A 24,004-nucleotide genomic window follows, 5' to 3' on the forward strand; every position below is an offset into this window, starting at 1 on the left:
ACTGGTGCAGGGGCTGCACCGGTACCTGCCTGCTGCCCCAGCTGCCAGGCTCACGAGGCCGGGGCAGGGAGGGATGGAGGCCGGGATACAGCTGCATCGTTGCCTGCTGTGTCGTCCTGCACGCACCTTCCCGTAACAAGCTGCTTGCCGTTCATAGTTGTGTGTGTGCCAGTGCGGGGTGTCACTGCGGGGATGGGAGCAGGTTTAGGTTAGGCAGGTACCAGCTCTGTGCTGCCAGGTCTGTCGGCAGCCTGAGCTTTGTGCTGTCGGACACCCTGCAGGGATCTCCTGGTCGCTGGGTCAGCGGCCGTCCGTGCTTTGCTGGCATCGAGGTGACCACTGGTGCGTGGACCAGAGAGCTCGGCTCCCCCGCTGTGCCAGGAGGCTGATGCCAAGGGCTGGGGGCTCCTGGGGTGTCTGGGGCAGAGCATCCCTGCCTGCCTCCGCTCCCTCTCATGCTGCTGTTGCTGAAGCACCAGAGCCTTCCCCCCTTCCCTCCTTGCCTGTCTGATGCAGCGTGGATGCACCCTGGGTGCATTTATGCTGGGAGGTGGTCCCCGTGTCCTGGTTTGATCCCAGTGGTGTTTGTCAGGGCGGTTAAAGGGCTGTGTCAGTGAAATGTGGCACAAAAGCATCGGTGTGCAGACCCCAGCGCGCAGCCCCCCGGCCTGTCTCCCAGAAGCTACAGCTGGAGCACAGGGGCTGCATGCAGCCTCCCTCCCTCCCCAGGGAGGTTCCCACCCCCTTGCTGAGGCTTTAGGTGCCAGCCCGTGCCCTGACTGTTCCCCCTCTGCCGCAGTGCCCCACATTCAAGCGGGAGGCGGATGCCCCTGAAGTCCCTGAGCCGTTTGCAGCCGAAGCGAAGTTCTTCACAGAGTCACGGCTGCTGCAGAGGGACGTACAGATCGTCCTGGAGAGCTGCCACAACCAGAACATCCTGGGCACCATCCTGCACCCGGCAAGTGGGACTGACAGTGACAAGGGGTGGGAGAGGGTCCCAGTGGGCTGGCAGACGGTTGATCATCGCTTGCTGGAGATGCTCAAGGTGGTCACAAGGTCCTGGTGCCTCTGGTGGCAGCTCAGGGCAGCTGGGAGTTGTGGGCTCTTTAGTTGTGGATGTGGGAGACCATGGTCCATCTGAGCAGCCCGCAAGGAGCAGTGGGTATTGCTGAGGAGGTCACCAGTAGCCCTGGGGGCACCAAGTGTGGTGGCCAGACCTTGCAGGGCTCTCTGAGGACCTGTGACATCTAAGGGGCTGAGTGGGGAAAGTGAGCCCCACCTCACAGCGGGGCAGGGATATGCCAGCTCTCCTTGGGGACACAGGGGTAGATGCTGATGCTGCATCCCCTGCCGCTGAGCGTGTGCCTCCTCCCCTTCCCTGCAGAACGGGAACATCACCGAGCTCTTGCTGAAGGAGGGCTTTGCCCGCTGTGTGGACTGGTCCATCGCTGTCTACACCCGTGGCGCTGACAAGCTGCGTGCAGCTGAAAGGTGAGTCTGGTGCTGGGGTGCTTGTGCTCTGAGCTGCACCTGTAGGGTGCCTGGGGTGACTCCAGCCCCCTCTCCCCATCTACATGTGGGGTACCCCCACTGCTCTCCTGGGTGGGAGGTAGGTGTGATCTTCCCTTGCAAGCTTGCGCCAGCCCCACTGTCTCTGCCAGGGTTTTGTGGGACAATTTAGCATATGGCACAGTCGTCCCTTCTGGGGATGCCAGCCTGGGCATCATGTCTGTCACCCCCTCCTGCCAGGTTCGCCAAAGAGCGCAAGTTGAGGATCTGGAGGGACTATGTGGCCCCCACGGCAAACTTGGATCAGAAGGACAAGCAGTTTGTTGCTAAGGTGAGTGGGTGGCAGGGCAGGGGACGGGGCAGGTAGGCTCTGCCTGTGCTGGGGCAGGGTGCCTGGTGGTGGGTGCTTGGACAGACCCCAGAGGGTTGTGCTTGAGCTACATCCCTGCCATGGACTGTCCAGTGCACGCTGGGATCTTGGGCAGGCCTGGGATGGGAAGAGGGGAAACAAAGCAGAGGGGAGGGGAAGGGGCCACGGTTCATGGGGATGGGCTGGTGGGTGCCCTGGGGCTTCACTCTGGCTGATGGTGTCACGGAGATGCTCTCGCCCTGCCTGCCAAAGGCTGTTTGGGCTCGGCAGAGACTTGCTTCCCTCTAATGCTTACGTTTCCAGTGCGGTGTCAGATCCCGGGGGCTGCTGGTGTGGAACTGTGGGGCTCCGTGGGCAGAGCCCCTGGCTGCAGGCTCCAGGGCCTTGCTAGCCCCGTGCATGAGAGCAGCTCCAGGGATGCCCCAGTGCCACAGTGCCAGTGTTCCTGGCACACAGAAACCGTGCCTACCCCTGCACTGGCCTGGTTCAGAGTGCACAGCCGGTGGAGAAAGGAGGATGTGAGGGAAGCTGTGTGGGGCTGACCTGGTGCCCCTGTCCCAGGTGGGCATCCCTGCGGAGGGGCATCTCGCCTGGGCAGGGCTGGCTGGGGCAGTGGGCTGCGGCAGGGTCCGGGCACCGCTGTGGAGGAGCCGGGGGTAGCAGCCCGCTAGGTGGCGCTGCTGGCTCGCCCAGCGCAGCAGCTGTAGCCAAGGGGGCTTCTGTTCTGGTGGAAATCCTGAGAAATGTGCAACAACCAGATTTCTTAGAAAGTCAGCTTAACCCCTGTGCTTCCCCCTGTGCTCGGGTTTGAGCCTGCCCTGGAGCATCCTTCCAGCTGCTTCATCCCTGCTGGGGTCATGCTTGGACACCCCTGCTTTGCAGGCATGGGGGAAAGCCTGGCTGCTCCGGGGGGGCTGCTCCTTCCCTGCCTTGAGGGGGCTGCCAGCTGCCCTGACGCTGCAGGACAGCAGAGCCTGGGGCTGGGCCAGCTCCAGAGCTGCCAGGCAGGGCAGAGCAGGAGCTCTTGCGGCTGGCCAGTCCAGTCTCAGCTGTGCAGTGCAACCAGCTGGATTATCTCGGCGTGCGGTGCTGTCACCAGGATCTACACAGCAGCTCCTGTTCTCTGGGATGAGCCTGGGCAGGCACTGGCTCATGCCTTAACTCTGAGATTACTCCCTTCTCTGCAAACGCCTGCTGGTCAGCTCAGATATGGCTGATAGCAGTGTTAGCAGGGGTCCCCCAAAACATCCCACCAGCTTCCCCAGGCGGTGAAGGGTTTTCTGGGCTTTTCCTCTTCGAGTGGCATATGAATGGAGCCTGAGTGCCCAGCCCACAGGGTGTCCGAGAAGCCCAGAAGTGTGAGCCTGTCCCTGGGGAGAAGGACCACGTTTGGTCCCTACCCAAGATGCTGCTACTGTGGTGAGAAATAACACCTGGGCAAAGGCTGCTGCGGGCACCGGGACAGCCGTGCGAAGGCGCTGGCGTGCTCGGAAGTGCCACCCTGCCACTGGCAGGAGCTGCCGCCGGAGCCTGTGCCAGGAGCCGGCACGGGGGCCGTTAGTCACGCTTTGCTCAGCAGCTTGCGGAGGGCTGGTGGAGGGGGCGGGTGGATGCTCCTGGCATTTCAAAAATGCCCGTTATGTTGTTGAATAGCTTGTGTGCGGGCTGGGACGCTGGTGGAGAGCTGCCACCAGCGGCAGGCAGGTCTCTCATCCCAAGCCCTGCAATGGTGTCTGCTGGGGGTTTGGGGCTCAGCGGCATCTCTAGCCCTGGTGCTGGGCATTGCCATAGGACAGCCGTCACCCCGGGAGCAGTGGGAATCCACCCCTGGTGTCATGGAGCAGAGGGGACCCCAATGTACAGGCCGCATCCCACTTAGGTTCCTGGGGCCCGGTGTGCAGGATGGTCCCTGGTCCTGGGCACAGCCCCTTGCTCTGCTGAGTCCCCCCCAGCGGGGGAGCACTCAGTCTCCCGGGTCGCTGCAGCCTGGGGTCTGCTCCAGTGCTGTTTGGCTGCCTTGGCTCTGCAGTAAGAGCCCCCAAACACAGTGAACACCACGGTGCTGTCCCGCTTCATGGGGAGGAGACACAGAGTTTCTCCGCCTTCAGTTAAAACCGGCTCTTTATGCAGGCCTGTGCAAATCAGCGTTTAGGGAGCTGTCAGCCAAAGCCCCCCCGGGGCACTGTCAGTTTTGCAGTGTCAGTTTTTGGTCTTTTTCCCTTCCTGGGAATTGTAAGTGACAGGGAAAATCAGGACAAATGCCCGCACGCCTCGCGGTGCCAGAGCTGGGCACGTGCTCGGGCTCCCTGAGGGGCACCGTGAGCCCCCATCCATCCTCCTAGCGCCCTGCGGAGGGGTCTGGGTGCGGGCAGCGGCCGCTCTGGCACTGAAGCCGCCTCCGTGCTCGGCACAACGCCGAGGTGCTCGTTTGCAGCAGCAGAGCTGACGTAGGAGCTGCTGGGGGGGGGGGGGGGCAGGCAGGCGGTGGCAGGGAGAGGAGGAGGAAGATCCCAACCTGTCTTTGCACCGTTGAGCAACCGTGGCAAATTAGCTCCAGCTAATTTTGGATCCCGCTGCCGTCGCGGTCAGCTGCCGGTGCTTTGAGCAGAGGGGTTGGTTCAGGGAAACATTAAGGCTTGGCCTTGATTGTGGATTTGATGCTTGTGAGCGGCAAGAAGAAAAGTAGTGGAATGGAAATGTGAAGAGGCTGGATGCTTTTTCCTGAATTCCCTACGTCAGCTTGTCTTAGAGCACCCAGGGATTTGGGACAGCGCTGCTTAGAGTTGAATACATTACACTGAGAGCTATCCTCTGCCAAAAGTTGTTTATAATACAGCTTTGTACGTGGGGCTTGGAGGGCTGTGAGAGGCTGCGTCATCCCGTCTCCCTGCTGGGGGGCAGGATCAGCCCCCTCGTGCTGGGAAGGGGGAGTGGAGCCGCTGGGCAGCCCCTCAGCCGCATCCAGGCTCGCTTTGGGGCTGTGCATCGCCTCCTGCCATGCACTGGCCTCAGCGCTTTGCAGGCTGGAGAAGGTGGCTGTGGATGAGCTGTGCCTGTATTTTTTTTTTTTTTTCCTCTCCTTTGCAAAATGCTTGGAGCTTTCGTCATGGCCAAATCGTCTCGGATCTCAGCAGGATCTGCCAGAGCCAGCCTGGAAGCTGCTCTTCTCCTGTGCTGAGTGCCAGATACTGCCAAAACCCTTCAAAAAGCAGTTTTCTGGTCAGGGAGCAGCACTGGCCTCTCTCTTGGTGCTAGACACCAGCTTCCAAAGCACCACCATCCTCGTCTTGCAAGGTCAGGGTGCAGGACCTTGCTCCTGGCTTTGGGGATGCTCCCTGTGCAGCAGCCTGGCTGTGAACCTTCTCCCAGGAGAACTAACGAGCTGCCCGAGCTGCCCTCATTACAGGGAGCACAGCAGGCAGGAATAGGCTGCCCTGGGGAGCGGTGGGGCACAGTGGCAGCTGGGGGAATAGCCCTGTGGCCCCCAGGTGCAGGGAGTCCTTGGCCCCCTAAACACCCAGGAGAGCTGCTGAGGCAAAGCCCTTGGGTGGAAAATCGTAAACCTTGTTGGGATCAACACTTGCCGTCAGAAGAAACTTCTTGCATGGAAAAGTATTGACCGAGGCACTGCTGTGACCTTCTTGCTCCCGGGGGAGCGGTGATGGCAGCAAGCCTGGTGGGGCTCAGTGGTGGGTTGCTGGAGCCCACCTGCCCACAGGACCATCACCCAGCTGTCCGCTCTGTGCACCGGGCTGCAGGAGCCTGGGTGTGCTGTGAGGGCTACGGCCTAGGGGGTTGGGGAGGAGGCAGTACTGGAGCATGCAGGCTCCGCAAGAAGGAGCTGCAGAAATTTTTTTTAAAAAAATATTAATCCTTTCAATCCGTTTATCAAAGTGCCTTTCTGAGGCAGGTGAAGCCACAATAAATACAAAAAGGGAAGCTGGCCACAGCAAGCTGAGAAATTGTTAGCAAGAAAAATGACTCTGCCTCTGAGGGGGTGCTGAGTCTCCCGTTTTGCTGCTGTTGTCAATGTGCCACCCTCCTGCCCACGGGGTCCCTGGTGGGGGCTGCAAAGCACCTTCTGCTTCTGTGCATGGGATGGTGCTGCCAGAGCTGTGGCTCCTGCCTGGAGGAGGGGACTGGGTACCCGAGGAGGGAGGGGCACCTGGGGATTGCCCTGGCTCCTGCTGCTGCCCTGCCTGGGACCTGTGGCACTGGGTGTGCCCCAGGGGCCACATCCTGCAGCATCCCGTGCCCCTGCAGAGACCCCTTGCAGCCAGGTCAACCTGGTGAAGGGTCCTGCCAGGAAGTTCTGCCAGCATGGAGATGCTCAGGGCCAGGCGCGTTTGGTGAGTCCCTGCTGCCAGTTGTATCTTGGGCTGTGCCAGAGGCTGGGGTGCTGGGAGCTGGCAGCTGCCTGCCCTGCTGCCGCCTCCTGCCAGAGGACAAATGAGATCTGACCGCCACTCCTGCAGCTCTGACATGGAAGTATGGAGTGCGCGTGATGGACGTGTAATGTAGCGCAGGATTTGCCCTCGGATTTGACCTGCAGCTTCCCTGGCTGCAGCATCTTATTGTCACATCGTGCTTTTTCTAAGCCTTCTGTGGGAGGGAAGGGATAGATGCCCAGTGTGCTGCTGGGGTCCCATCCTGACCCCCCAGCAGTGAGGATGCCCTGAAGCATGAGATTTGATTACTCCACTTAGCATGCAAACTGCTTTGGGCTCCCTTCTGCCTATGAAAAACAAAGGTTCTGGGTCCCAGGAGAAGCTGAGTCCCTGGGTAGGGATGTCCCCTGGGGGGGTTTGCTGTGCCGAGAGGAGCCCTGGCAGTCCTCGATGTCTGCTTTAATTTTAATTCCTATAATCCTGTTATCCCTTTGGCTAAGCACATTTTGAGGGACTGATGTGCTTGCTGGGGCAAAAAGTGCTGCAAGTGGAGCAAGGCTGTGCACTTGTCCCTCCACTTACCCCTCAGCCCTGGCTCAGCTTGGGAGGGATGCGTGGGGCTCTGCTCCCCTGTTATGGGTGAGCAATAACGGGAATCTTTTGCCCTGGGGGGACTGGATTTGTGCTGAGAGCAGGCAGGGGAAGGTCCATGCCCTGCCAGCAGGATACACCCAGGTGCCTTGTCCTGCTCTGCCTGCTGCTGCTCGATCCGTGCTGGAGAGCAGCATTTAATGAAAACTGAGAAGATTAAAACAGCGTGTCCTGAGCCCTGCTGTCCTCTGCCTGCCTGCACAGCCCTGCCTGCCTTTGCCACCAGTTTTTCTAATTAATTTGCTCTATGGATGTGTGGAGAACCACCAGCCAGGACACACTGTTGCATGATCGTGGAGTGGAAGAGTCTCTGCTGTGGGGTGTGCTCTCTTCTCTATGTGTGCTTGTCCATCATCTGGAATCGATGCTCGTGGTCCAGTCCCTTCTCTAGTTTTGTTTCTGAAGTGAAACCCTGCGGGGCTGAGCCCTGGCACAGGATGGCACATGGCTGGCAATGTGCTGGTGTGCTGCAGCATCACTGTCTGGGGACCCTCTGGGGCTCAGAGAGCTGGACCACAGATGTGCTGGCAAGTGGCATTTGCTCCAGTGACCTACTGGGCACCGGGGATGGGGTTGGAGCTGCTCACTCTGTGCCATCTGCTGGGGGCTGAAGCCCGGGTGGGTTGGGGTGCATGCCAGTGTCACGGCGGTGCCCACCTCTGGGGCTGGTGCTGCCTGTGGGCATGGTGTTCACCTTGGCCTCTCTCACTCCCCAGGTGATGCAGGTGCTGAACGCAGATGCCATCGTGGTGAAGCTCAACTCTGGGGACCACAAAACCATTCACCTGTCCAGCATCCGACCCCCCCGGCTGGAGGGGGACAGCACGCAGGTGACCATGGGGATGTGTAGTGGGGCGGTGACCGTGGGGTGAGATTGGGTGGGTGCTCTGCTCTGTGCCCTACCGGTGTGACATCTCTGGTGGGCAGCAATCGCTGGCATCTGTGGCCGTCCCTGGATGGAGTCCCCTCCCCATGAGGCTCCTCTTCCATCTGGCCTGACCCCCCTTCCCCCCACCAAGTACCCCCTTTTTCTTCTTGGGGGAGCCCCATCTCGTGAGATGCAGGAGCCTTGGGGAGGGTTTGAGCCTGTGCTCTGATGGCTGCAGAGAGACTGATGCATCCCTCATCCCCTGCCTCAGTTTCCCAATCTGTACAGCAGGTGCCATCACAGCTCTCTGCTCTGGGGAGGTGGGAGAGTCCCATTTCCAGGGCGTGGGGCTGCAGGTGGTCCGTGGTGGGACAGCAGCGCCGCTCAGGGGCATGCTGGCAGATGGGTGGCCTATTCTGCAAACTCATGCCCCTCGGTGGATGGTCACAGGGGCAGTGGCAAAGATGCTGCTCAGCACCCTTAGGTCCTTTGCCAATTGCATGCTTTGGGCTGGGGCTGGTCCTCTGCTCACACGGCGCAGCAGCAGCTCTGCCCTCCCCTTCCCCTGCAGCCTGATGTTTGCCCGTTGCTGCAGGGCTGCTGGAGATGATGCGATGTGTGCGAAATCCTTCAGTTTTCCTTCTCCTCCCTGCTGTGCTGTTCAGCGAGGTGCTGGGCTATGCCGCCCCGAGCATCTCTCCCCTCCACCGTGGGGCTGGCTGGGGTCGGGGAGCCTCTGGAAGTAGCAGACTCGTTTGTCATCTAGCTCAAAGGAACGCTGAGGTCTGACTCCCAGAGACCTGCAGCGTCAAGATCTGATGGAGAAATCCCGGTGACTGAAGTCTTCAGAAAGCGCCGTATTGTTCATGCAGTTTGGTCTCTGCTGTGCTTGGTTTGAGCATCTTGCAAGCCGGCATGCACTGGACCTCGAGTCCCGCACTTGGCAGTGACATGAAAGTGCCCAAAATAAGCTCTGCCACACGACTGCAGGTCCCACGCTGAGTCCTCTTCACCTCCACTCAAAGAACCTCTGCTGGGCTGGGAGCCAGGGTTCTGGTTTGATCCTGTGCCCTGTTCTCAGTGCGGAGCGGGTGGTGGTGGGGGCAGCCGGTACCTGCCGGCAGGGCTGTGACCTGTGGCATGGGCCCGGGAGCGCGGCACTGCCTGGTTTTGCATGGTGGCAACTGATCTGAAACTGTATAAAAGCTCCTTAGGGCAGGGATTTATCTGCTTGCCACTTTTTTCTTTCTTTTATTTTGTTCCCCCCTAATGGTTGATGCACTCATGAGCTGCTGAGACCCCCACCGAGCACCCGCATTGTTCCTAGCAGAAACCTCATCTAACGCCTCTCAGGATGGCAAGGAGCGCTCCCGCCTGTGAGCGAGAGGAGGGCTTTCCAGCCGGGAGCAGAGAACCAGCCTTCATCCAGGATTTTACGAAAGGCACCTTTTCTAGGGCTGTTTTTTTTTTATCCCACACGGCAGTGATGTGCTGAGGGCTGGCTTTGCTGTGCTGGCGGGCGATGGCACCGCGTGCCACGGCTCCCCAAGCTGTTGGTGTGCACAGGGGCAGAGCCCGGGTTGCTGTGGGAACAGTAATTTGGAAATTCCTCCCTCCTAGGATGCCGCCTTGTTTTGTACACACTGAATTATGAATAACTTCCCAAATTAGCCTCTTCCTCCTGCTGTTTCTCTGGCGTCAGCACCGGGTGGACGGGAGCTGCCATGAGCCAAGTGGCACGCTTGCACGGCAGCCACCGGTGCTGGTGGTGGTGGGGACCTGCTCCCTCATGTCCCACCGGCACTGTGCAGAGCTGCCAGGAGGAGCACAGTTTCTTTGCGGAGCAATCGCGGTCTCCAAGGAGACTGCAGAAAGTCCCCCGCCGCACTGCTGGCTTCCCTGAAAATCCTTCCCTTGCTTCGGCGCTGCAGCCCCGGCGCGCGGGTGGTTGCTTTCTCCTTGCCTACTGGGAGCTGCTGGGCTTGCTGCTAGCCCGGCCGCCATGCACGGGGATGCCCAGGGGATGCCCTAAACGTAGGCTGTTCCCCCCTCTCCCCCCTCCTCCTCAAGTCTGGAGTATCACTACAGGTGCCCCAGCACCCCAAAGTCACCAGATTGCAGCCAAATCTCTGGTCTGCAGCTGGCTTCTCCTTTGGGGAACTCGTTGTACGGAGTGGCCTCAGCATTTGGGAACACCTGCACCTTTAGGTTGCATCCAGCGTTTGCAGGTCCTGCTGCCAGACCCTCCGGTGGCGTGAAATTAACTGTCCTCATGAGCGTGGCCTGGCCAGTGTGAGCCCAAGTCACGCAGCACCACTGTGGAGCAAGAGCTGTTGCCATCTTCCTCCACTCCTTCCTCCTGCAAGAGCTGGAGCAGCTGGTGCTCCAGAGCTCATCCTGCCCTGGTCCTGGGGACCATGATGGCTGTAGTGACGAGGTTCAGAAAATACCCATTTGGGTACTTGGCCTGCCACTGCCGTGCCCGTCTTTTACTTGCGCACCCCTAAACCGAGAGGGTTTTGGGCCCTGGCACCAGTGCAAGCTCTCTTGTCCTTCATGGTCTTCCCCAGTCCTGCTTGTGGGTGCCTTTGCACCGTGCAGGAGCAGGTTCGGCCACCCCTGCTTGTGGGTGCCCCAGCTGAACCTCATTTCCTTCTTTCTGGGTTTTACCCTTCTTTAGGTCCTTCTGCATTTTCACCTCTGGCTCCGCTTATGTGGTTGCTTAATTACCTGTGAATGCAATTAATGAAATGTTTACCCCCCTCCCCTTCCAGATCATTAGTTTAAAAAAAAGGAAAAAACATCAAAAACCCCAACAACTGCCCAAAAAAGCCCTGGCCAGACAAACTGGGCTCCTTGCTCAGCTGTGTGCCCCTCTCCCCTATCCCTGGCTGGCCACATTGCTGCTCTCAGGGTGATGCTTGCTGCCCCAGAGCTCCCCCAGCCCCACGGTGCCTGGGGACCCTTGGCTGCTGCTGCTGCTCCCCTTTAATCCCTGCTCCAGCTCCTACGGTCTGGAGCTTTCTGCACTTGGCCATCTCAGTGTGGGAGACCCCCATCCTCACTGCCCTTGCAAAGATGGACCCTGAGCTCAAGGCATGTACACATTTTTTATTATTTTTTTCTTTTTTTGGGGGGGGGGGGGGGCTTGATTTCAGGCTTTTCTGGAAGGCTTTACTCACAGCGCGTTGTGCGTGGGTCTGACAGCTCTGCAGCAGTGTCGGGGCTCGGCAGCTCTGGCTGCGAGCTGCTCTGCCTGCAGTCGGGGCTAGACACGTACCCACTGTAGCAGGTAGCACGTAGATAACGTGGCTCTGCCGGGGAGATCCATCTCCATCCCACCAAGCACAAATTGGTCCCAAGGCATCTGATCGAGTAGATGGGAAATGACAAACTGAAAATTCAGCGTAATAAAATCCTACAGCCTTTCATCTCCCGCCTTCATCACCCGGCGCAAAATGAATCCTGAGAGCAGGAGCTGATAGCATTTAATATCTCTATCACTTGTCTCTGTCGAGGAACATAACGTATTCAGATGAAGACGCATCTCCCACCACTGCCCAGGTGCTGGCTCTGCAGGTGCGGTGCCGCTGCCATGGTGTGTGGGGATGGCCAGAGCCCCCTTGCCAGGACACACACACACACACACACCCCCGATTGGGGCAGCATCTCAGGAGCAGGATGCAGGGTGGCTCCTTCCTGCTGCGCAGCATCAAAAATGCAGTGTTCATGGCAATCCTTCCCCAGGCCGTGTCTGGCCACTGCCGTGGCCTTAGCAACTTGCTGGGCTGGAGGCTGAGCTGTGCCCACTGTGGCTGGTGTTGCCCTCGCCTCTGGTGAAAGTGCCTGGTCCTTGTCTGGCCAGGCTGGAGCCAGGGCTGGTTTAAGCCCACAACCTGGAGGCAGGAGCTCGTTTCACAGCTGTGGTCCACATCTGGGGCTCAGAGTATGGAGTTCTCCAGTCTTTGGGGTGAGCAAGGTGCCTCTGAGCAAGGAGAAGCCCTTCCCCATCGCCGCAGCTGATGCCCATTGCTACAGCGTCCCACACTCTCAGCCCTCCTACCCCATGGTGGGCTCCGGGCTCTGTCCGTCTTGGTGACGGATCTGGCTCTGCTGACGTAGGTTGCCAGTGTGTTAGATCTGGCCAAGGGCAGAACCCTGCTGTGCTGGGTGTTTCCATGGATGGGAGGAAGAAGAGCAAACCCTTGGGGAGGAGTGGCGGCTGCAAGGTGCCCTGACCTGCCAGGTCTGCTGGCGCCAGCGCTGCAGGCTGCAATGGTTGATGCAGGTGACGATTCTGGCTCAGGGACTGGGGCTTTCCTGGGTCTTGGTGTCAGCACTGTTCCCGGTGTTCAGGAGGTTTCATCTGTGCTTTTTTAATCAGAAGTTCACTCCCTTGGACAGCTAAACTACAGAATCTCGTTAGTGGCTCTGTGCTTTAGCAAGCTAGATTTGCCCAGTTGATGTGATGGCAGTACAAATCTACTCCAATCCCCCAATTTATCTAAATTGATATCTTAATTGGTAATACTCTTGGAGTGGGAGAGTCAAACACATGGACCCTGATTCAAAGAGGAAAAAAACGGGATAAAAACATCCTGCTGATGGTGGGTTGGGTTTTTGTGAAGTCTGGAAGTGCGGCACGGTCTTCCCTGGCCAGAGCAGGGCTGTGGGGAGGGATGCAGTTGGTGCTGGGGGCTTGGGGTTTTGGCAGCATTGGGGCCCCTCATCCCTGGGAGTCGGAAGGAGGTGGAAAGGGGATCAGGAGCAGAGATGTCTTGGCTCTTTCCTGGCTGTGCCGCTGCTCGGGGACTCCATGGTGGCTGTGCAGCAGAGATAAGGTTGACATTGGCAGTGGGGGATTTCTTCAAGGATTGCCTGGATGGCCCTGGGGCACCTTCCAGCTGTGTTTTCTGAGGACACAAAGCTGAGGCTGTCCAGTTTTTCTTGTTTATTCTGGATGGTGGCTCACACCTGTCCACTTGCCCCGCAGGTGTTGGGGTGCTGGGGAGGGCTCTCGGGTACCTTTGGGTGCCTCCAGCCCCCTCCAGCTGGGCACAAGGCGGTGGGTCTTCAAAGTGGCAGGGCCCCGGTGCTGTGCCTGCTCTGGCTGCCAGCGTGCTGCCGGAGCGCTGGCGAGCCTCGTGTCTGCTGGGGCTGTGTTTGGCACGTTGGCAGCTAATTGCAAAGCTGACACGAGCGTCAGGGCTGTCACCACACCGGGCAAACTTGGAGGAGCAGATGCTGCTGCAAACAGAAAGCAGTGAAGAGCTGGAAATGTAGAGAAGCTGGAAATGGCTTCAGAAAAGACAGAAGGATTTGGGCTTGGATTTTTACGCCCGCCCCCCCCCCCCCCCCCCGGCTCTCAAATGAGCTTGTGTGCAAGTTCCTTGGCTTTCTGATATGTTTCCAAAGGCAGGGAACTGCTGACTCCCATTGGGCTGCAAGCAGATGAGGGATGAGCCAGCCCTCGTGCCTGCCAGCCTCTGGAGAGTGGGAGCCGTCACCTGTGAGGGGTCCTTGTTCCTGGTCGGTGGGGAACCTCACAGCCAGGGATCAGCCCTGCAGGGGGGGCTGGGAAGTGGGGGAGAGCCCACAGCCATCAGGCTTGACCCACCGGCTGGTCTCGGCATTTCTGCTCGGTTGGGATGCAGGGTGCTTGCAATACTGGTTCTCTTCTGGTCTTACGGTAGGATGATGCTGGGCAAAACGCACACGTCCCTGTCTGTCTGCCCACCTAGCCAGGCACGATGTGTCCTGCTGCAGAGAGCAATGACGGCAGAAGGTCGGTACTGGGGCAGCCACACGGCTTGGCTCTGCTGGGCTTCGGCTCCTCACGTGGTCTTTGACTGCAAACTGTCGGCTCCCAGAGGTGCCGGTATTTAAGTCTTGCAAGGATTTTTCTGTGTCTTTAATCTTGTGTCCGATCTGTCTTCCAGCAGCGCAGCCAGGTGACTTTCGTCACCCCCTCACCTCTGGGCAGTGCCAAGCGATGCCCGGATGAAGGCAGAGCATCAGCTGCGCGGCGTGAGGGCGGGTGATGAATGGCAGCCCCCAGCAGCACCGCTGCTCCTGCTCCTCATCATTCTGCCTGCCAGCGCTCTGCCACACTCCAGCAGATTTTAGAAAGACCTGTATTTTACCCAAACCCCATCAAACGGCAGTACTTTCTCTCTGCTCCGTTCCCTGACACTTGCTGATTGCCAGGATATTTATGGGAAACTGGGAGGTTTTGTATATATGACCTGCCCAGCTTGCTGCCATCCCCATCCGGCACTGCTGGAGCAGGAGCTACTGGGGAGTGTGCAGCTGAGGAAGGGCAGGCAATGGACCTTGAGGTCAAGGGCAGCCCGGACCCCTCAAGTTACTGGTTTTGACGTTCTTTGAGATGGATTTATAACCCATTTGAGATCTGGGAAACAAGCTGTTCAGGAAGGATCCCATCACACCCGTTTTTAGCAATCACATCTGCTTTATCCTTGGAGATGAGCTTTTTCTTCTAACATTGTGACACTTTGGGGTACCTGATGGCGCACGGGTCTTGCTGGCAGAGCCTCAGGTGCCTGTGGGTGCCTCATCCTGCTCAGCCCCTCTCGGTGGGAGCCGCCCGCAGTTGGTGCCGTGCGAGGCAAGGCGAGGGCTGCTCGACAGATGGTTTGCAGGTGTCTGCCTGGTGCTTTTCTGCAGCAAGCCGGATTTTGGAGAGAGGGTGGCTGCACTCGGCTTGGCAGAAGTTCGAACGTTAGCTGTGAATGTGGAGCAGTTCCTCCTGTCCCTGCAGAGGCTCTTCTGGCATCCTCGGCTCAACTGGTTCTGGGGAGCGCGGGCGACACCGTGGCCCCTGCCAGGAGAGGTGGCGTTGCAGCACGGCGCGGCTGGCTGTGTCCCCACTGCGCTGCCAGGGCAGTTGGGAGTTCAGCGGAGGCTGCTTGAAGGTGGCACATTGGCTGGGGAGTGAAGTGCTCGGTTTGCGTTGCAAAGCTCCATGGAGCTGTTCGGGTGACAGCACAATTCACGGTGGTTATGATGCCAATGGCGCGGCAGCACAAGCTTCTTCAATGCCAAAAACAAGATAGCCACTTGGTTCCCCGGCTTGTCATTCCTAGCCCCTCTCCGGTTTGGTAGCGGCAGCAGCTCTGCCACCAAGCTCTGGCTTTCCTGGGGTGGTGCAGTGCTGGTTTTCCTTGGCAGCTCCCACCATGCTTGCCAGCATGTGTCCCTGCCTGCACATCCATGGGCAGTGGTGAGCCGGTGCTCCAGAGGGCTCTGCCTGCTCAGGAGCTCTCCATTGCTGCCAAAACCCTTGGACACAGTTTGGACTCTCCTCAGGCTTCTCCAGCACTTTTCCTGCAGGGTTATTTTGTGCCTCCCTCCTTCCCTCTCCTGCCCATGAGCTGCTCGGCACAGTGGTGGCAGCTCACTGGTGTCTCTGGTGCAGCGGTTCTGCTGCAGCCTGCCCAGGCTGTCAGCACAGCCTTTGAAGATGCGTTTGTGGCTGGGAGGAGTGCCTGGGTCTGCCAGCCTGGTGGGAGGCTTGTGAGTTGGCTTTCTGGAAATCCCCCCCGGGAGCAAGAGCTGAGGGCTGGGACAGGAGCACAGGGAAGGGGAGCCGTGCTGGGACCCCCCAAAGGCGCAGACTACATGGGATGTGCACCTGCGACTTTATTCTCTGGGCAATTTTAGAGCAGCAGCAATGTGTCTGGGCTGATGCTATCAGATACCTCTTCTCTGTGTGGCACATTGTTTTTAGAGTCTGTTACAAAACTCATCTCCTGTTGTCCATCCCAGGGAGGTATCCAGGCTGCTCCCAAGAATTTGGCAGTGGTTTCCATCGCTTCCTTGGCTTAACACCCATCTGCTGACTTCTCCCATTGCTCTGAATTGTTCTTGGTTGGAAGTGGTGATCTTAAAGGTCTTTTCCAACCAAAATGATTCTATGATTCGTGATTGGTGCCTTCATCCTTCTAGTAATGAGTGGCTCAAGGCAACCAGCCTTGGAGGAACCTGGGGGATCCCCCAGCTCAGCCAAGCTCCCCCAGCAGCTCCAGCTTATCTTCATTATTCCCTGTTGGTGCCATGAGGATGGTCTCTTTCAGCAGCAGCTCAAAGCCTGCGGGTTGTGCCCGGCTGGCCAGTATCTCTGTGCTGGAGTTGAATTCAAGGCTCCCACAGCCCAGGCGAGCCCCGCCTGCTGAGGGATGCCGTACGGCTCTGTGGCAGCAGAGGGATCGCCTGTGAGAGCAACGGGGTCCGTGTGGAAAGCGGATCTTGTTTCCCTATTTGTTGAGCAGGATTTGTACTACAAAAAGCGCACCGCACTCAACGAGCATAAAAGATTAATGAGAAACAAACCCATGAACTCATCAGTGTCTCACCTCCGCTAAATTACAGTTACAAGGATCATCGTAGCTCATCCATGTATTGTGTAACAGAACTGATTGCTGGCGTGGATGGGGCGCACGGTGAGCCCTGCCACACCAGTGGAGCAGTGCGGCGTAAAATGCTAAGTGCTTGGGCATCTGGCCTTAATGTATTCTAAATATTGGCAGAGGAGAGGTGCATCTGAGGAGAGGCAGGAGCAGAAAGTGGGGGCACTAGAGTTCCCCCATCAATATTTAATAGGGGCTGCAATAGCTTCCAGGGAGAAGACATATGAAGTCAGCATGTTCTTGCAACCTGTTTTCTGCCCTCCGGGTAGCATGCTTTTTCTAGTGTAAAAACGGCTAGCTTGCATCTCTCCACCGTTCCTCTCTTCCCTTCTGCCCAAGTCTTTCCACAGTGGGAAAGCAATTGTTTGGCATTTCATCCAGGACTCCAGATTGCTGAAATACAGCTCCTGGCAGCACAGGGTGCTAAATTCTGGGGTGGGGGCTTCAGGCTGATCCAGACCTCTGGCAAAATACTGCTGCTTTATCGCAGGAGGGTTTTCTTTCCCTGGCTGAAAGCAAACACGCGACGGCATAGCCAGAGCCTGGCTCCCGGGGGATCTGTTGGAGCTAGGTACGAGGACTGATCGGGGCTGGATTAATTTGTGAGCTGGCACAGCTGGGTTCATGTATGGATTACAGCCTCTGGCATCCCAGGAAATTGCTCATGGGTTAGAGAGCAAAAGCATAGCAGCAAAAAAGAAAAAACCCTGAAACAGTAAAGTGGGCAGCAGCAGCCTGGAGGAGCAGAGACTGGGCTGGTGCTGGGCTGTGGGCAGCTGGCCAGCCTTGGAGCTGGAGCCGACGCTGGTTTGGGGAGATGGGCAGGAGCTTGCTGACAATTACAGAGCAGCTTCTTCTATGAGGCAACAGCTCCGTGACCACAGGCAATAGCTAACTTGCACCGCACGGCTCCAGGGCCCATGTCGCCGGGAGGAAGATGCAGCCGGGAGGACGATGCAGCTCCAGACCATATGCTTTGCAAATAGCGGCAGCACTTAAGTGCTTGGTCTTATTGATGCCATGAAAGTAATAAGCCCTGAAGATTGGGCTGTGCTAAAATACTTCCCAAACAACTTACATTTAAGTGTTGTAATTCTTCTGACCCAGCAGAAGTGCCTAGTGTTTTGACACTGATGCTTTGAGGAGGATCCAGGCACCTGCCAGCTTGCATTTAAGAGGACGACACTCCAGCCGGGCTTTGCATCTTGCTCTCTGGGAGCTGCTCTGCTTGGAGAGGCTTAATCATCGCCAGTGCCTGCAGTCCAGAAGCATTAAAGCAGAAACGGGCAGACCTGGCGTCCTGTGCGCGTGGCTGCCCAGCTTCTCGGGGCGGTTGGGTCTGACACTGTGCTAAGGCTGTGGCAAATGTTTCTCGGTCTGCTGGGTGAGCGTGAAAACGCTGATGGGAGAATGAAGCTTTGACCTTTTGATCTCATCAGGAAGCTACTGTGAATCCTCTATTGATGGTTAAATTGCACTAAATTAGAGAGGAGCTGTGCAATTCTGCCACATTGCTGAACTGTGCAATTAACGTCCTGCCTAGCAACAGCACCCTTGTGCCTCGGGAAACTTAAGCCCGTGATTTTAGGTATGTGATGAACCTGGCTCTGTGAAGGCTTAATTTTTTTCCCCAGCAGCATATGGCTTTTGGAACATCTCCACTATATCTGGGAGGCAGCCAGAGCTGTCCCCTGCCGGCAGCGCTCTGCTCTGTGAGGAGCCACAGTGTCCTGCAAGGAGGTTGAATTTGGTGCCTGGCACGGCTGCAGCAGGTCTCTGCCTCCACACCTGGCATCACTGGGCATCACCCCAGCATAACCCTGGATCCTTCCCTGTGACCGGTGGGATGGCCCCTTGGTGGCTCAGGGTGACTGGGGGGATGCTGGAGGGCATGGCTGGGGCACACGTTGGCTCAAGGGCGCTGCCATAGAGCTGGCATCGCCTTTGCTTCATGACCTTCACCCCAGCACAGTGAACGGATACCAGCAGCTCCATCACCGCATGGACACCCAGCAGGATTGGGCTGGAGGCAGGAAGGGGAATTTCCCGTGCCAAGAGCCAGCCCAGGCTCACATCCTTGCCCCACCGCCTCGCTCCTCCTCTGCTGGGCTTGGTTTAGAGCTGGTTACAGCAATGCGCTTTCTGCCTGCGGGTCAGGGCTCCGCTTTTTATATCTCCAGCCAGGAGCATGACAAAGGCATCCCTCTCCTCAGAGCAGGGGGATTGCTGGAGCGGAGAGCTCAGTGCCTCCCCCAGCCCCCCTTGCATCACTCTGGCATTTCAGCTGTGTTAACACCTCCCTCCACACACCTCTGCTAGTGCCGTGCGACGCTCTTCCAGCTCAGAGTAATCATGAATATTCCTCCTGCCATTAGCACCGGCTGCTGGAGATCTCTATTTAGTCGCTAGACATTTGAAGATGTGCTGCAAGGGATGGTGTGTGTGTCCCTCGCTGGTGCCCGCAGCCCACCCAGCTCCTTCGCCTGCAGGTGGGCTGCAGGGAGGGGATGCTCCAGCTTGCGTTTGTGGATCTTTGCTGGCACCGTTCATCCACAGGGACTGAGGGATGCTGCAGTCCTGTTCCCACACCCCAGAGCAGAGGGGACAATGCCTCACCCCTGCACCAAGCTCCTTTTGGGGCAGCCCCAAGCCTGCTCTTGCCTCTGGGCGCCGGCATGCAGGTGGGCTTTGCTGGTGCTTGGCTGTGCCAGGGGCACTCGGGTGGTTGTCACCTCCCTGATGCGTTGTATGTGAACAGTTCCCGTCTTGGCACCTCCTGAAATCACCAGTGCAAGGGGCAAAACTGTTGGGCCCCTTGGAAACAAGCTTCCCATGGAGGAGCTGCCCAGCATCTGCAGGGCTTGGTGCCAGGGAAGGGCTTGTCCCCTCCTGGTGCAGGGCTGCACTGGCATGGCATAGCCCGATTGTCACCCATGGGCATGCTAGCAGTGGCATGGGACATGGACCACGCACCACTTGCACGCTGCATGCACACCCCTCCTTTGCTGCAAACAGCCACCTCTTGGGGGTCCGCAGCAGGATGAACTGGCTACAGTTTAGCAAGGCTCCGGCTGCCCTTTCAGCATTTTCTACCCTGACCCTCTGCTGCAGGCTCTGAGGATGGACCCTGCCTGCACCATTGGTACAAAGTGGTTCCCCTGGGGCTGGCAAGGGGGCTGCAGCATGGCCTGTGAGCACAAGGACAGGATGATGATGGTGACAGTGATGGCTCAAGATGTCCTCTCTCCTGGGCTCTGCAGTGGGGATGACAGCTCCATCCTTAAAAGCTTTTTGCCTCCCTCCCTGTCCGGCCGCTGCTGTCCTAGTTTTCGCTGGCTGCTATTCTTCCCCTCTGTCACGTGCGGGTTCGGCACGGTGCACTCACATCCAGCTTCATCTTCTGCTGGCTTCTGCGGGCAGCTCCGAGCTGGGCTCTGAGCTGCTCCCACATCTTAAAATGCCTCCCTCAACCTAGGACCTGGGGCTGCCGGTGCACTGCGGGGCTACACTTCGTAAGCTGGAGGATTAGCAGAAATTAAAACTGCCAGAAGCAGGGATGCTGTCGAAAGCGGATGCATGTGTGTCCCCTCCCATGCTCCGAAAGGCCATGCGACCCCAAAGCCAGGGCAGTGAGGTCTATCAAGTGACAGCCCTGTTATGCATCCCTTGGGGTGTGCAGTTACCATTTGAAAGTCGAGTTAGTGGTGGTGGAAGTGTGGAGGTTTTTCCTTAAGTCCTGAAATGGCTGCCACCACCTGAGACGGGGAGTCTGCCAGCAGCTGCTGGCTCTTTTGCTCTGAGCAGAGCCTGTCCCTGTCCCCTTGGTTTTAGAGCCTGGCTAAAAGGAGGCAGAAGCCTCTCCTGGCTTTGCAGCATCCTGCAGCCAGGTTTTGAGTCCAGATCATCCCCGTTGTGAGACCGGTGACCCCATTTTCACTCTCCTTGTGAGCAGATCAGCCGAAATACTGCTGGAGACATAAAAGCCGCCCGACCCCTTGCTCGATGCCCCACAGTGATGGTGTGCAGTGGTGCCCCATCCCAACACATGTGTGGCTGGATTTCAAGCTGCTGAGCCTCCCATACCCGCCGCTGGCTGTTCTGTCCCCAGCTGCTGGCGTGGCATCACACCTGCTGCACCCAAAATGCCGGGGAGGGTGTGAAATGCCAGCGCCGAGCCTCGGGGAGCTGCCGTGACAGCGGAGCTGGAGGCAAGGTGGGTCTGGCTGGGAGCACCGGGGAGCCTGGGGATGCGTGGGCAGCACAGGGGACCCCGGGTGCCCCATGGGGCTGCCTGGCTTTGGTCGGGGGTAGACCAAAACCACCATCTCTTATCCAGCATGGGGTTTGCCCATGATCTGTCAAACTGCCCTCAGTCCCTAGCCCTGCCTGTGGTAGGTTTGATGCTCCAGGGTAGCCCTGGGCTTTGGCTGAGGTGTTGGGGGACATGCAGCATGGGGATGTCCTGGTGTGGGGTCTGCAGCGCCAGCGGTCGGGAAGTGCAAGTGTTATCCAGGCTGAGGGTGTCCATCCTTCCCCCTCCCTCACCTTCCTGAGAGAGCTGCAGGGAAGAATCCCTCCTCCGGCAAAGCCAGCCAGCAGCACTTGTGCTGGTTGGGGCAGTTAGCATGTTGAATCACTTTCCTGTGAGATTTTGGACAATAAATTACTTTTTGGGCGACAATCACATAAAAGCTCCATTACGTGTGGATGGAGGCGTTTGCGGAGCGGGGCTGCTGCTCCTCTGGCGTTCTGGGCTGGTTACTGAGTTCCTGGTCAGTGGGGTGGGATGGGCGCTGGGGCTTTGTGCCTGTGCCAGCCACCTTCCTTGAGTGCTTTGGGGTCAGAGGAGTGGCAGAGGGGACCCTTGGGGTCCCCCACCATGACCCATGCTGGGGCCAGCTGCTGCGTCGAGGAGGGAGCCAGGCTGGCACAGGGCAGCTTTGCAAGGGGCTGCTCCAGTGCCCGGCGTGGTGTGGGGGTGCCTGGCTAAGTGGGGTGCTCCATGGCACACTGAGTCGTGGGTCCCTTTCCACAAAAACACCATGTTGGGGTGATTTTTGCAGCTGCTGTTCTCTCATGTTATGTCCCGTGGAGGGGACCCTGTGGCTGGCTCAGACCCCTGCTGCTGGGGCTAGTGGTGGTGGGCGCTGCTGCCGTCATCCTCCCCTGCAGATCCCCAGGGACTGCTGGCGCGAGTCCTCCCCTAGCGCTGCAATCTCCCTTCCTTCATTTCCCTCTGGCTTGGAGAGCCAGCGTGGGAAGGAGCAGAGCTGGCATGGTCTGGCAGGGCAGTCTATCACAAAGATTTCTTCCAGCAGGCAGCGGGGATGGGGCTGTTCCCTCGTCTTCTGACCAAGCCTTGTGCCAGTCCGCAGGCAGGCAGGGACAGGGCTGGCTTCCTTTGCTGGGGCAGGAGCTGTGCCATGCCGTGCCACTGTGCCTGCACTGTATCCTCCCACGCTGGCTCCCTCTGGCAGCCCAGTGCTCCGAGCATCACTCTGCTTGGGGCTGGGTCATGGCAGGACTTGACATTGGCATTGCTAAGAGTGGGGACCCCGCTGGGGTCTGTCCCCTGGTGGCTCCCTGGATGAGAAGGAGCAGCCCTGACAGCCCTGCAGGATGGTGCTGGTATGCTGCTGGGCAGGGGGCTGGTCCTCTGCTGGCACAGCGGAGCCCCAGGGGATGCAGGGCGATGCTTGCACCAGGCTGATTATCTGTGGTGATCCTGCATGGAGTGGGGAGCAATGAGAGGTTGAAACCATGGAGGAAAATATTTCTTATTGCTCTGTAAGCCCTCTGGGGGTCTGCGTTACAGCAAGCGGATGGGTATTCAGCATAAACCCAAATTAAATAGCGTGATTTCTCCAGATTTTATGGACAGAAGGGTACCTGGGGAAGGCACACGAGCGTGGGTGAGCTAAACCTGATGCTAGGAGGAAGAATGATAAGAAAACAAATCCCTTGTCTCCTGTTTAACCCTCCCTTTCGGTGAGAACCTTGGCTGGTCCATTGTGCTCCAGGGGGATGCTCTGGCTGTCCTTGCCCATGCTTGGGGCTGTTGGCTCCCCATGGGTCACTGGTGCCGCTGGTGCATCTCTGGAGCTCAGTAATGAGCTAGATCAGCTTTTCCAGGGGCCTCGTCTGTGGGACGTTCAGAGCATCTTGCACTGCGCTGCTTTTCTGCTGCTCCCTTGGCTCGACAAGGGTGTCAGGTGAAGTCAGGTTCATTTAAAATAGAATTCACACATTGCAGTGTTGTAAAATTTAAAACAAAAGAAAAACCCAAAACACTTCTGAAATTACTGAATATTTTTATACTTCTCAGTTTCCTCATTAGCGACAACATTATCTCCCTGTCCGTGGAGAGGTGGCTCTTTGTGCGCATTGCCAAAGCGCCGCTGGTTAATGAATTCCCCGTAGACGGACAACGTTGTGCTCGGCTGATTTGCCCGATTAGTTCGTAGGAAAGGGCACTGCCTTCCCTGCCACTACCTGAAGATGCTTTGCCATTTTTGTAGCGGGGCAAAGGTTGCGACAGAGCTGCGCACACGGGTAAGACATCCCTTCAGATGCTCTCGCCGCAGCACTGAAGCCTGAACTAAGGAGTTCTTTCCCAAATATTCCTCAGCCGGAAATGCTCTCCTCTAATGCCAGCAAAACAAAAACTTGAATTGCTTGGAAATTACTTTTCAGAAGAATCTTGATGGGTTTAAGCAGAGGCTTTCCTTGCAAAGGGTAATCCTGTTTTTAACGAGGTAATTTATAGTTGCTGATTACAGCCCCGAACGGTCCTGTGTGAGCAAACACACTGGAGCAATGAACGCACTATCTGCTGGTGACAGGCTCCCGTGGGTCGAGAGTTGAGAGGGAGATATCCAAAGGATGCCTGTAATTAGCCTGAGCATTTAATTTAATAAAACAAGTGACTAAAAACATAAGCGTGCTGTATTCTAAAAGCGTTGCACGTAATTACAAATTATCTTAATTCAGCGCTGGCACAGCCAACTTGGTAATCGCTTCATAAATAACTTTCATTAGCTGATTTCAGCATTCGTGCTTGGTGGTACCTCCAAGGGTATGGCTGATGCAGGGGGGATTCAGGGGAGGAGAGGGCTTTGTGGGTGCGTGGTCTGGTGTCGGGAGCAGGACAACACAGCATCCTTTTGCAGGCTGGCACCGCTGTGCTTCAGCCACGGCACACGCTGGTGATGCCCCTCCAGGCTGAGATTCAGGGGATTGCAAGGGGATGCTGCTCCGGGTGTGCCAGGGTGTCCGGGTCATCGCTGGCACGTGTCCCCAGCCCAAAGGGCAACATCTCTACCAGTGCCCTTCTCAAAAATGCCTGTTTCAGCCCTGAGCCCTGTGAGCCGGTGCTCATCTGCTGATATTTTGTGCCGAAACAGCATCTGCAGCTTCGCCTTTTATTTTTGTGCCGACAAAGAGATGATGATCCTATTGATCGCGCGGTTTCCATTTGTCCTGTGCTTTTCTGCTGGGGTTGTTTTATTTCCCCGTGGACCAGAGCAGTGGAGGCTTTGCTGTGGCTGCGTGACATGAGCTTTCTGCTGCCCTTGTCCCCATCCTCAGTGCTGCCCAGCCCTCCTTCACCGGCCACGCTGATGGCCACGTGAATGCTGTCTTGGAGTGAGCAGGGAGCAAGCGGGGAGTGAGCACCCACTGTCAGAGCACCAGCCCCTCAATGGACTGAGAGCAAACCATGCCGGGGTGCCTCAGGGGGAGCGTGCCCCCACATTGGGGTCTCTCAGCTGGGGGCTGCGGGTGCATGATA

At 57.8% G+C, this 24,004-nt stretch overlaps 1 protein-coding gene across 1 annotated transcript in view; it reads left to right on the plus strand.

The window, feature by feature from the left end:
• Window positions 1–24,004, plus strand: part of SND1 (staphylococcal nuclease and tudor domain containing 1) — a 128,850-nt gene that overhangs the window by 12,533 nt on the left and 92,313 nt on the right. The window contains exons 7-10 of the mRNA XM_056340290.1: window positions 800–958; window positions 1,385–1,491; window positions 1,750–1,840; window positions 7,635–7,748. Coding sequence (XP_056196265.1) covers window positions 800–958; window positions 1,385–1,491; window positions 1,750–1,840; window positions 7,635–7,748 — 471 coding nt within the window. The remainder of the gene's footprint in view (window positions 1–799; window positions 959–1,384; window positions 1,492–1,749; window positions 1,841–7,634; window positions 7,749–24,004) is intronic.

The sequence above is a fragment of the Falco biarmicus genome, chromosome 5 (assembly GCF_023638135.1).
Source record: "Falco biarmicus isolate bFalBia1 chromosome 5, bFalBia1.pri, whole genome shotgun sequence".
NCBI lineage: Eukaryota > Metazoa > Chordata > Aves > Falconiformes > Falconidae > Falco > Falco biarmicus.